The 13764-nt window shown below is 38.3% G+C and overlaps 1 protein-coding gene across 1 annotated transcript in view; it reads left to right on the top strand.

The window, feature by feature from the left end:
- The window catches only part of LOC114221654 (pregnancy zone protein-like), a 44718-nt gene that overhangs the window by 18150 nt on the left and 12804 nt on the right, over nt 1–13764 (top strand). Inside the window, exons 14-17 of the mRNA XM_088025550.1 lie at nt 2239–2381; nt 5736–5885; nt 8458–8622; nt 11095–11215. Of these exons, the coding sequence (XP_087881676.1) occupies nt 2239–2381; nt 5736–5885; nt 8458–8622; nt 11095–11215 (579 nt within the window). The remainder of the gene's footprint in view (nt 1–2238; nt 2382–5735; nt 5886–8457; nt 8623–11094; nt 11216–13764) is intronic.

Genomic DNA, 13764 nt, shown 5'->3' with positions numbered 1-13764 from the left:
TTTAAATTTACTGAGACATGGGGTACCTGGGTGGCCCAGTCAGTTAAGTGCCTGACTCCTGATTTCAGCTCAGGTCATAATCTCAGGGTCATGAGATCAAGGTCCAAGTCAGCTCCACACTCAGTGCAAAGTCGGCTTGAGATTCTCTTCCCCACAATTCCCCTGCTCATGCATGCTCTAAATAAATAAATAAATAAATAAACAAAATCTTTTAAAAATTAAAAAAATAAATTTATTGAGACACAATTTTATGGCCTGAAATATGATCTACCTTGGTAAATGTTAGCATTTCTATTCTTTTGCTCTTAAGTGGAGTGTCCACTGAACAAGGAGACAGTAAGTACTTCCACAAGTTCCTGGGTTTTTTTCTCTCAAATACTGTGAACCAACTTAAGTCAAGTTGGTTCACAGCATTTCTGTATCTTAGATCATACTTTCCTTCTGGATTTTCTTGAATCATCAACATCTCTTGATGAAAGAATAATTGGCTTTTCAATAAAAGGGTCTGTTACAAAAAGATGAATACATTTGGTCTATTTATTTGTTACATGTCCCCAGTCTAAATCTCCTAAGTAGCTTCCCTTTTTTCTATTCACTTGAATAATTACAGGCTAACATTTTACTAAGACAAAATAAAAATAAAATAAAAATTTTTTATTGACAGAGCATATTTAGAGAGATCAAAAAGCTCATTTACCCAAAACAGTTCAGAATATCTAGGGAAAAAATGAAGAATAACATGTTACAAAGATTAAAATGTGTTTGTCTTTTATCTTTGAAACCTCATTTTTTTCCATTAGTCCTTGGCACACAGTGGGTACACAATAAATATTTTTAAACTGATCTATAAATGAAGGATAGGATATCTCTTTGTTTACAATTTGTGATAGCTAAACTTTATTTGAGGTTTATATATTTGAACTATCCTTGAAGAGAACTAAATTTGAAGATAATATATCTTCCTGTTTTCATGTATCTCTATAATAAGTCTTTTGGATAAAAACATTAATAAAATATGGTCCATGCCCTCAAGATGCCCTCAAGGTGTTATGCTTTTTATGTGATTTTTATATGGTTTTAGTATTATCATTTCAAGTTTTTTATGGAAGTATAATTAACACAATGTTATATTAGTTTCAGGTGTACAATATATTGATTCGACAATTCTGTACATTACTCAGTGCTCACCATGATAAGTTTAGTCACCATCTATCACCATACAACATTATTACAATATTATTGACTGTATTCTCTATGTTGTACTACTCAGCCATAAAGAAAAGAATGGAATCTTGCTATTTGCGACAATGCAGATGGATTTAGAGGGTATTATGCTGAATGACATAAGTCAGAAGTGTCAAATTTATTTTGACCCTGTGGTTTCTGTGTGTTTTCACCACAAGCTGTCCTCAAATTTTCTATAGATACAGGACGGCTACAATTTTTAAAGCATTTTATGCTATAAGGAACTTAGAACATTTATGAGAAAATTAAGTGGGTCTATCCTATAAGCACTATGTATGCACACGGAAAGAAACCACTAAGATAAGTACAAGGAATTGTCTGATAAAAATCAGAGACACACCCTGTTTTGTATGTGATTATTTGTACTTGTATCTCTGTGGTATTGAAAATGGCCTGAAGTGAAGACTGTGTTGCATTCTTTGAATTATCCTCATGTTGTTTTGGATCATAAATAGAGATAACTAAAGATGTCTAGAAGTTCTTCTCTCTTGACTTTTTTCTTTCTTTTTTTTTAAGATTTTATTTATTTATTTGAGGGAGAGAGAATGAGAGAGAGAGAGAGCACATGAAAGGGGGGAGGGCCAGAGGAAGAAGCAGACTCCCTACTGAGCAGGGAGCCTGATGTGGGACTCGATCCTGGGACTCCAGGATCATGACCTGAGCCGAAGGCAGTCGCTTAACCAACTGAGCCACCCAGGTGCCGTCTCTTTTTTTCTTAAGAAATTTTTTTTTTAATTTTAAAACCAAAATGTGCATTAAATGTTTTTCTCTACTTAAGCAAAGGAAATGAACAATTAATCCTACATCTTTAGGAAAAACTGTCATTGGTTCAGCATGTAGGTGTACGTGCACAATGGTACAAACGCAAGTCTTCTCTTACTTTAGTGTGCTCCAAATGTGAGTAAGTTAAATAATTGGAGAGCCTCTTCTTTCTAAAGTTGAGAACTCTTCCCTCTTCCTAACCAATTATCTTGGACTTTCTTTATTCTCCAGCGAAAGGGGTATTTTCCTTCTCCTTTCGAGTGGACTCAGACATCGTTCCTGCTGCCCGGTTGCTGGTTTATGCTATTTTACCCAGTGGAGAAATTGTCGCCGATACTAAGAAACTCGAGATTGAAAACTGTTTTGCCAATAAGGTGGGTCTTTTGTGTAAGCAGTTCTTTTATTCATCTCCCCTTTGGAGGTATGAAAAAGAAGGATATTATGTCCATTTTAAAAACTGCTGCATAGGGCTCCTAAAACATCCTCCAAAGGCTGACAGAGATGCCATACCCTGCCTGAGAGGGCTAATGAAGAAGTCCAAAGCAGGTGGCCATAAACACAATGTTATAAAAATTTCTTGTCTTATCTTAAAATTCATGTGGAATCCAAAATCTGCTCTATTAGAAAGCTTAAATTGTTCTAATTCTGCAGTGTTTTGTTCCCTAAGTTTTCAATTAAAAATGATGCTTCACAAGGATCAGTTTTACCCGATCGTACCCCCTTGACACATGTCCATGTACTGTTGCAGAAGCCAGTAACTCACTGTGAGTTAAATTCTGATAATACAGAACAGAGGTATATGTATGTGCCCCATGTTGAGAAACATAGCCTGGGCCCCCTGATAATGACCATAGCGGAAAAATCTAACATACTTAAAATTTCCAAAAAATACATACTTGTAATAAGAAGCCTACTGAAATATAAATAAGCTTTATCCCAAGAGAATTTTGTGCTGTAATTTCAACATTAACAATCAGATGACATTCACCAACTTCACATATCTTTTTAAAAATATACCTAGAAAGACTCTTTAACATGAGTTTTGGGGAGATTAAAACTGCATTTATAGCAAGTGAGCATTTCTGCAATGAAAACTATATTAGATTATCCTTTTTTAAATATATAATGATCCACATAAGTAATGATCCGAGAAAAATTCACAATGGATGCTGATTTAATTTTTAATTTCATCTTCCTAAAGAATGCTAAGAAGGTGTCCAAGAGCATAGTTTCTGTTCGGTTTGAATGTTCTGTGTATTACTTGTGAATCTTGGAGAAATTCCTGTCTCCAACTTCCATGCCCTTCCTGTTAATCGTGGTAGCTAGTTGTTTGTTAAACCTTGGAATGGCCATGTTATGCTAATCGCTTTCGGCACAGTTTGCTCATTCGAGCCGTGGTTTCTCTCTGGTACAAAGCATGTGACAACTCCTGAGTAACACCAGAAAACTTCACATAGAATCAAAAGCCCCTGGACATTATTCTCAACCTCTTCATGTTAAATATCTTGTAACTTACTCATCAGAAGTAGAGATAAGGGGCGCCCGGGTGGCTCAGTCGTTAATCTGAGCCTTTGGCTCAGGTCATGATCCCAGGGTCCTGGGATCAAGCCCCACATCCCTGCTTGGCGGGAAGCCTGCTTCTCCCTCTCCCACTCCCCCCTGCTTGTGTTCCCTCTCTCACTGTGCCTCTCTCTGTCAAATATATAAATAAAATATTAAAAAAAAAAAGAAGAAGTAGAGATAAGCTGGGGCGCCTGGGTGGCTCAGTCTGTTAATCGTCTGACTCTTGGTTTCAACTTGGGTCATGATCTCAGGGTCGTGGGTGCGTTCTCTCTCTCTCTGTCTCTCTCAAAAAAAAAAAAAAGTAGAGATAAGCTATGAAAAAATAAAAGTATTTAGAAGAAAGTTGACTATTTTTATTTACCACTAAAAGTTAGAAAAGAGAGTTATTAAAGTTACAAATTGAGGACCCTAGAAGGTAGACAACCTGACAGGTTGATGAACAGAGTGAAGAACAGACTGAGAATGTGAGGGGAAGATCCAGGTCAGTTGGAGATGTGTGTTCCCTCAAATCAATAATATACTTTATTTTCTTCAATTTTCATAGGGATAGAGAAAAACCATTTTCTATTCAAAATTCATGTCCCTCTTTCTTACCTTAAAAATAGCAGATTTAGGATACATGTTAAATATAATGTAAGAGTTTAAATTGCCTGTCATTCTTGACTGGATATGATTATTTATTAAAGATAACATTGATTAATATGGTTAAGTGAAGACTCTCAAAGTATGTCTTAAAATTCTCTTTTGTTTTCTTATCAATAAAACATTTTACATTTTCCAACATAGCCACTTCTTGATTAATAGTATTTTCAGTTGATTATATCCCAAATATTTCATGTGTTCATTTGAAATAGGCAGTCACAAACATATTTTAATAAACTTAAATTTTCTAAAAATAAAAACAAACATGCTTAAAACAGAATTCTCCATAAGCAGTGTTTTCATAATATATTGAACTCTGGAGATGAATATTACTTCATTTTTTTAAAGATTTATTTATGTATTTTGAGAGAGAGAGGGAGGGAGCACGAGTGAAGGGAGGGGCAGAGGGAGAGAATCTTCAAGCAGTCTCCCTGCTGAGTGCAGGGCTCAATCTCATGACCCATGAGATCATGACCTGAACTGAAACCAAGAATCAGATGCATAACCGACTGAGCCACCCAGGTGTACCTAGAGATGAATATTATTTCATTTAAGGATAAATCAATTAATATTTTTCATATAGGTTTCATGATACATGAATCCAACTGTTACATTAATTCACAGATCACATAGCAGGGTTATCATAGTTAATTTCAGCAATCCAAGCCAAATATTATTTCACTAAACCTACTGACATTTCATTCCAATCCAAATCAACTTGCAGTTCAAGAACCTAGAAAGTTACCTGATGCTACTACAGTATCTAGATTTTAAATGATTTTATTTTATTTTATATTTTGAATATAAAATAAAACTCAGATTCTACTCAGGAAATGTTTACATAAACATAGGGAACTGATAGTTTCACTTATCAGTGAGTTTCTTCTGGCCAAAGCAGAATCAAATCTCTGAAAAAATTAGGCACAATTTTCCATTATTTTGTAGTTCTTATGCTTTATTCACAGTTCTTTGAATTTTCTCAACCATTTAACTCTCAGGATGTATATTAGATGTTCAATTTTTTTAATGATCCAGTAAATCCCCGATCGCGATCAACAGTACCACACCCCTTTAGAATGTCAGATGACTAAGACTGCCACCTGGAGGAGACTTCAGGTGGCTGGTCTCAGAAGTAGCGCATGATTTTTCATAGCACCATGCAAACTACACATTCACCGCAAAACCACTGCACAAAGATAGGTCAACCACAACAAGGTATGTGTCTTTGTTAGCATGTGTGTTCTTATTCCCATTCAGGATTCTGTTTCAATGTGACCAACACCAATTTACATTTCACCAGTTATAGAAGGAGCAGGAAACCTGAGTTAACTGGGAACACATGTCTAAGTTATTCCAGAGATAGTTAACCAGTAGTGCCGAGGTGTATGCACCTCTTAAGCCTGGTCTAAAACGGATGAAGAGAAGCCAAGTGTAGAAAGAATTAGTCCTAACCTGGGGTAGAAGAGAGTGTTGAGGTAGTAATACTTAGTAAATTGAATGCCATAATCATATCTTCTTTACAGGTAAATTTGAGTTTCTCCGAAGCCCGGAGCCTGCCAGCCTCACACAACAACCTGGAGGTCACGGCCACTCCTCACTCCCTCTGTGCCCTTCGTGCCGTAGACCAGAGCGTTCTGCTGATGAAGCCTGAAGCTGAGCTCTCCCCTCAGTCGGTGAGTCCCCTTTCAGCCTCGCATATCAGAAAATGCACAAATGGGAAGACCAGCTTGAGAAACTGGAGGTTGCAACTGAGGACACGTTCTTCCGAGTGTCAGGCATAGCGTAGTAAGTTATGTATGAGATGGAATTAGGTTCAGTTCCACAAAAGACCTGGCACAAAGGGCTTCACAGGTCTCACCTCGCTTCATTCTCTGTTATAATACATTCTCAGTGAGGGAGCAACATGGCTGCCCCGCCACATTCCCTGCCTAGCACGGTACCTCCTGCATAAAAGATGTTCAACACATTGAATACATGAGGAATAATTCTTTAAGGTGGGTATTATTACCTTAATTTTAAGAATGAAGAAAACATAGTTGGATAGATCAAGCCACTACAAAAAGAACAGGCCAAAAATATATCTTAAGGGTGGAATTGGAATCAAATTTCTCATTTGATGTCACCTTTAATGCACCACATTTCAAGATAGTTTGTGAAATGCCTGATTTTTAAGCTTTCCCTAAAATCTAGGCACTTACTCACTGGTTTGAAGTATGGACAAAAGAGAGTTTCCATTCAAACTTGTCTTTTAGAGATGCCCCTTGTAACGAAGCACGTTCCAAAAAGCCCTGTAGTTTACTTTCATCATCCCTTTATTTATCTAACAAATGTTCACTGCATCTTGACTAGAGGCTGGAGCCTGCTCTGGGAACAGGAGTTCTATTGGTGAACAATCAGATGTGGTTTTTTGACCATCTTAGACTTACAGTCTTATTTGGTATTAAAATAAACAAACAAGCAACAGAAACAAATAAACATGTAATAGTTCCAAATTTTGCTAAGTATAATGAAAGGAACAAAAAAAATGTTGACATAAAGAAAAAACGAGTTGGACATTTTTTGAAATAGTGATTAGGAGTGTCCTCTTAGAGGGTCAGGAAACAAAGGGCTAGGGGGAGGCATGAAAAAGAATGAGAGCAGCGTGCCTGTAAGTCTTGAGATCAGACTAAGACTGGAGTGCTCTAAAGGGAAAAGGTAATGGCCTAATATGTAGTGGGGGGTGGGGAGCGAAGGATAGTAGAGGCTATAAGTAAAATGGAAAGTAAGGAAGATTGTGACGAGCTTTGTTAGCCTGGAGCAGAATTTGGAGTTGACGGTAAATGCTGTGGTAAATCTCAAGAATTTTTGTTTTTTTTTTTTTTTTTTAAGATTTTATTTATTTATTTGAGAGAAAGAGAGAGAGAGAGCACGAGTGGGGGCAGGGCAGGGAAAGGGAGAAGCAGACTCCCCGCTGAGCAGGGAGCCCAGGTCACAGCTCCATCCCAGGCCCCTGAGATCATGACCTGATCACAGGGCAGACACTTAACCACCGAGCCAAGCAGGCATCCCAGACCTGAAGAGTTTTAAACAGCAGAGTGACAATTCAGATTTCTCTGTTAAGAAGATGTTGTTTGCTGCTGAGAGGATGAGAGCAAGGATAAAGAACAGAAACGGTTAGTAGGTTATTGGAGTAGCATAGATAAGAGCTGAACGCAGCCAGATTAGAAGGTCCGCACGGAGGCCAGTGTTTGCCTAATGGCCTGGGTACTATGTGACTGAGCAGGTGGCCCGACACTAGGCTCTGGGCAAAAAGTGAACTGCAGTTGGTTTATTTCTCGGTTGCCTGTGCACCTAGTTTTTTCTCAAGCTAAAGTTGGTCCTGAAATAGTAGACTAAAACAAACAAACCAAGCACTTAGTAAGAGTTAAAAACAACTTAATCATTTTATAAAGTGGGAAAAGAAATGAATCAAGAATTTACAGTGATTATTTCTGAGTGATGGGATTATGAATGGCTTTGTTCTCTCATCACACTTCTCTACTGTTCACATTTTCTGCTTCCTTTTTTTTTTAACTGTTTTTTTAAAGGTTTTATTTATTTATTTGACAGAGAGAGACAGTGAGAGCAGGAACACAAGCAGGGGGAGTGGGAGAGGGAGAAGCAGGCTTCCCGCTGAGCAGGGAGCCCGATGCGGGGCTCGATCCCAGGACCCTGGGACCGTGACCCGAGCCGAAGGCAGACGCCTAACGACTGAGCCACCCAGGCGCCCTGCTTCCTTTCTTTTTACAGTCTTATTGACTTATTTGAGAGAGAGTGCACATGCAAGTAGGGGAGGGGAACAGAGGGAGAGGGAGAAACTCAAGCAGACTCCCCGAACATGGAGCCCGATGTGGGGCTTGATCTCACGACCCTGAGATGATCATGACCTGAGCCACCCAGAAGCCCCTCGGCTTCCTTTTAAAAAAATGCATTTGGGCTAGGACACGGGAGACTTCAGTTTAATTCTTACTCAACCAAAATGGGCTCTGAGACTTTGGTCAATTAATTAGATTTCTCTATGTATTCATTTCTCTTGTACAACAAGAGGATTAGGATCCATGACTTTCATTATCTCCCCATGATTGTCTGTGTTCCTTTTTATAGTGTTGGCATGGGAGTATTCAATAAGCCCCACGATCTTTTAAATCTCCAATTGAACATTATCACACTTAAAATAAAACTAAAAAACAAAACAAGAGTTTTCCCTTTGTTCTCTCAATTTTGTAGGTCTATGACTTGCTACCAGTAAAGAGTGTCCCTAGCGTTGGATATGGAGGTCCCCTGACCAAAGATGATGAGCAATGTATCATTGCAGAAGACATAATTCACAATGGAATCGTTTACACACCAAAACAGATCCTGGATGATGAAGATGTTTACAGTATTTTTGAGGTAATTCAGCGTCCTGAAAATATAACCAAAACCGAGTTTTAAGTCTTTATTAAAATGGAGAACAAGTGGATTTCTAAGCTCTAGAGTCTGATCTTGTGCCCCCTAAAACAAAGCTAAGATTAACAGAGAAATACTGAACCCTCAGAGGAATGGAGAACTTTGTATACATACAGATATTCAATCACCAATTTATCTGGCTCTTTAAAGAACAAAGGGTGTACTTTTAGAGCCCACAACCTTTTTTTTTTTTTAAGATTTTATTTATTTGACAGAGAGAGACAGTGAGAGCAGGAACACAAGCAGGGGGAGTGGGAGAGGGAGAAGCAGGCTTCCCGTGGAGCAGGGAGCCCAATGCGGGGCTCGATCCCAGGACCCTGGGATCATGACCCGAGCCGAAGGCAGACGCTTAACGACTGAGCCACCCAGGCGCCCCTAGAGCCCACAACCTTAACTAAGTTGATCCCAAAGCCCGTTTACTACTGTCATATCCTCCTCTCAGCCTCTGTCAGAGATTCTAGTATGTGAGAATAACCAAACATTTTCCATAGTACCTCTGCTATCCTTGGAAAGTGAATACCTTATCAGCAGCTTTATAGCAAGCAGCCTTCTGCACAATAAATATGTATTGAATGAATAAATGACTGAATACAAAAGTATAATACTTTCATCATCTTCAGTACAGCAAAATTTCTGGAAAACTTGGAAGTAGCCTTTCAGGAAGAAAAGATTTACAAAACTTGGGTAGTCACGCTAGCATTACGGGTATATTAGATAAAATGTTTATCTTTGAGATTAACTGTAATGAGGCAGTGTTATGCAAGGAGAGTTTATCTGGTTTGTGAGATTAAATCTTATCACCACCGGAAGGACTAACCACTCTCTTTATACTTTGAGGAAAACATGTCATTCTGTAGCGGCGTGGCAGACAGCAATTTAAATCTCCCTCTTCTGGAGCCTCCAGAATCATCGATCAGTTGGTGGTAGGGATAGGTAGAGGACTTTTTAGGTTTACTGGCTAATTGTTTAATCTTTAAACATGTATTTCTGATGTCTTTCTCCCTATTCCATATCATGCCACTACAGACAGTGTCCTGCCACTCAGGACGGTGCCCAAGTATCCCACAATTTCCCAGTACTCTGAGATAAGACAGCAAGTAGTATTTACCTGTGACTAGTATTGAAGAAAAAAACAGTTGGAACCAGGTGGGCTGTAGGAATCAGGCTATAGTGTAGGCATCTGCATGTCTGTTTTGGATGCAGAGATTCAAGATATGTAAAACAAGGAAGAGAGGAGGTAAGAATAAATTATGAAAGAGCTGAGCTGAGTATAGAGATTCAGGGAAAGGCATATTTTCCAATAAAACATGAACAAAGCCAATTTTACTAAGACCGTGAAGAAAAATCTCCAATATGCAACCCTATAATTTCAAATGAAAAGAAACAAATTACTCTGTACAGTAAAGCCATGAGATACACACACACACACACACACGCACACACACACGCACACGCGCACACACGCATGCGTTATATTTGTTTGGGGGGAGAAAAGAAAGGGAAGATAAACATCCTAGTGTAAAATATTTAGTTTCTTGGATGCAAAATATAAAGGGGCATCAGCTTATAGCACACAAAATTCAGAAATAGGAATCAGAAGACATGAGTTCTGATCCTAACTTCTCTTCACTAACTGGATGAACTGGACTTTCTGTGAATCTGTTTTCCTATTTATAAAATAGCTCTGTTCCCTATTGTGTGGAATTTTCACACGGGTCCTATGAGCTCTGTCCATAATAATAATGAAAGTGTGATAATGTAGGGGAGGAAAAATTTTTCCTCTACCCTCCTTCAGGGTCTTCCGGCTGAACCAAGAATTAATTTACATGAGACAGACTAACTGGAGAAAAAAGTAGTTTCATTATGTGTGCACGAAGGCCCAATAATGAAACCGAGACCTAAAGAAATGAACAAGCTCCTGGTTCTTATACATTTTAAACAATGACACAATGAATTTAGGAGAAATTGACAGGATAAGGAAAACAGATGTTTGGGAGCTTTAGGATTCTAAGTGGAATTTGGGTTGAGGTCATAGATTAGAAAACAAAAATAACAGGGCTTGTTTCTACAGCTTTCTTTTTTTTTTAAGATTTTATTTATTTAAGCTTTCTTATCTACAGCTTTCTTGGCTTTAAAGTTTCCATCTCTGGTGATAAGGATTTTTTTTTCCGTTCTTAGTACCGGGAGGGTACCTCTCATGTGGGAGATATGTTTCCTGCTGTGAGGGGGGGCAGAGGAGGCACTGAGTGTCCTTGCACCAGCTGTCTCCCGAATAACTTCAACTCAAAATAATCAATATGCCATGTGGGACATTTGGGGGCAGCCTGCCCTTGGCCCCTATAGTCCAAATGTAAGGCAATATTCCACTCTCAAGATTGGATTGCCAGTACGCTTTCATAGTTCTTTTTCGTCCAGTCTGCAGGATTAAATATTTTTACCAACTCAAAAGTCCACAAGCATTGTCAGCTGCTTCTGCCACGTCCAGGAATGCCTATGGCCTATTCGGGAAGTAACGGTGAGATTTATTTGCCTGCTAGTATAATAGGAAAAAAAATGATGTTTTTCTGCATATAAATGTTGTGACTGTGGAGCAACTTCTTGGTAAGTTTTCTCCAAACAACATCTCCCCCTCCCCCCAAAAATGGGATTTTTAAAGCAATCATTGTTTCTTTCTTTTCTCTCTCTCTCTCTCTCTCTGAAATCAAAATTGACTGTCATTTTGTCCTAGCCTTCAATGATCTTGCTATTTCAAATCCTCCTTATCCAGGGTGGTTTCGACAGCTACATTGGTCAGGATAAGACAGACTATACCGCAGTAACAAACCCCCACATCTCAGTGACTAAGCGTATGACAGTTTTATTTTTGCTCACACAAAACTGCTTTTGAGTCCAGTAGCTGTCCGGAGCAGCTCGTTACCAGTGAGTCGGGGATACCCATTCTGCTTCCACCTTGTGACTCCATCTCCAGTGTGGCACTGAAGGTCATTACCATGGGAAAGGAGTTGGTTCGCACATGACCTTTTTTGGTCAGCTGTGGAGAAGGCATATATCACATCTGCCCTTACTGCAAGGGAGGCTGAGAAATACGAAGAATCATACGGACATTTATTATCTGTGTCATATTCTTTTATAAAAATCAAAGTGATTTTCTATATTTGATAGAATAATCCAACTTTTAGCAGATATACTACTAGTCTCCTAGTGTGTTTCAAGTATACCTGGAAAGGAGGGAAAGTTGAAAAGATTCTGAGTATTTTTTACGACTGCTGTCAGGCCTAGAGAAATTTCTCACTGCATGTCTGAATAGCTACTAATCCTACTTCCTAAAAAGAAATGTGTTAATATAAAGTGTTTCTTAAAAATAAACACATACTTTAATACAGTAGAAATACTTTAATACAGTAGAAATTATTTACCTAAGAAGACAAAGAATAAAGTGCTAGTTGGCAACAGAGGAGTAACTGAGAATATTCCCTCAACAGAAAGAAAACTCTGTGTACAAAAAAAAAAAAAAAAAGAAAGAAAAACAAAATTCTGTGTACAGAAAAAAGAGTACTGTGCTAAGAGCAAAGGGACCTGTTCTCATCACATTCCTGCATGGTAGGCCATATGGAACTTTGAAAATTCACAGACTCACTCAAACTTTCAAAGGTTCAATTTCTTCCGATCTAAAATCAAAGTGACAACATCAAAGTTACTGAGCATATGTGTGACTATAAAAGAAGAAAACAGAATTATGATTCCATGAAGAGTATGTTTTTCAAAAAAATACTTGGAAAGCACTATTGCATTATTTTCATATCCCTCTTAATACCAAGGGTGTATTTTCTTTCCAATTCTAAGAGAAAACACGTTCATAGAATGACCCAGAAAACCTGAAAACAGAGTACCATCATTACATTCCTTTTTTAAAAAAAGATTTATTTATTTGCAAGAGAGAGAGAGGTGTCCCGCGCAAGCAGGGGGAGGGGCAGCGGGAGAGGGAGAAGCAGACTCCCCACTGAGCATGGAGCCCAACACAGCTCCATCTCGCGACCCTGAGATCACATCCTGAGCAGAATGATAACCAAGAGTTGGATGCTTAACCGATTGTGCCACCCAGGGACCCCCATCATTGCATTCTTATCCCACATATTCTGTAAGGCTCTCTGCAAATTTTGCATTTGTATTTGTCACCTATCCATCCTTTCCTTTTCATTTCCACCTTAGTCTTGTGCCTCATTATTTCATAAGGAAATGACTTAAAAACCACCCTAATTTACCTTTCTTGCCTCCAGTCTTTCTCCACTTCAATCTGTCCTGGATACTGTGAAAGGCATTATCATGCTTGAACATGGCTTTTATCATGTCACTTATTTCTCATAGATGGTCACTATTTCCAGAATTCATAGAATTACCGTCCTTAAGGTTTTAAAAAAGCATGTCCTATGATATTATTTTATATATATGTAAAATATATATATGTCACATTTCTACTTATGTATTTATACCTGTGCTCCCTATCTTCTGATCTCTAGAGTATCACTTTTTTTTAAAATCAGTCTAACTCCTACCTTAACAGATCTAATTTATTTGTCCTAATCTTCATGGAGTTTTATTATATAATTACATCTATGATTTACTCAACAGAGCCCTAAAATAGACATCCTGCTCCATTTTCCCTGTGGAGCCTCCCTTCTGACCTCTGAGTGTGTATTAATAGAGCCATTTCCATCAAACGCCTCTTCCATTCTCCTCTGTTTCTCATCCTTCAATGATCATCTAAAAGTCTACTTTGGTGAAGTCTTCTTTGGACTTCTTTCTGAAGTTCATTTCTTCTTCTTTGAACTTCAATCTGAAGTTCATTTTCTGGCCTTTACTGAGTCTCTGCTGTCTGTAACACATACTTTACTGTATCCTAGAGTTTCTGTCTGTATCTCAGTCACTGTAAAATAAAAAAGCATTTCTGAAACCCTCTTGCTGTAGCTCCTATTCATTCTTCTTGTTTGATTCTCACTGCAAATGGAGAACATGTGATCATCCTTCCAACATAAAAGGAGTATTTGGTATATTAAGTTACTCTTTATTCTTCCTGTTACCCACTGA

This window comes from Eumetopias jubatus, unplaced genomic scaffold, assembly GCF_037043125.1.
Source record: "Eumetopias jubatus isolate StellerSeaLion01/CBP00866 unplaced genomic scaffold, mEumJub1_p1.0 scaffold_8, whole genome shotgun sequence".
Classification (NCBI taxonomy): domain Eukaryota; kingdom Metazoa; phylum Chordata; class Mammalia; order Carnivora; family Otariidae; genus Eumetopias; species Eumetopias jubatus.
Note: the sequence above shows the minus strand (reverse complement) of the source record. Positions and strands in the feature narration are given on the sequence as shown.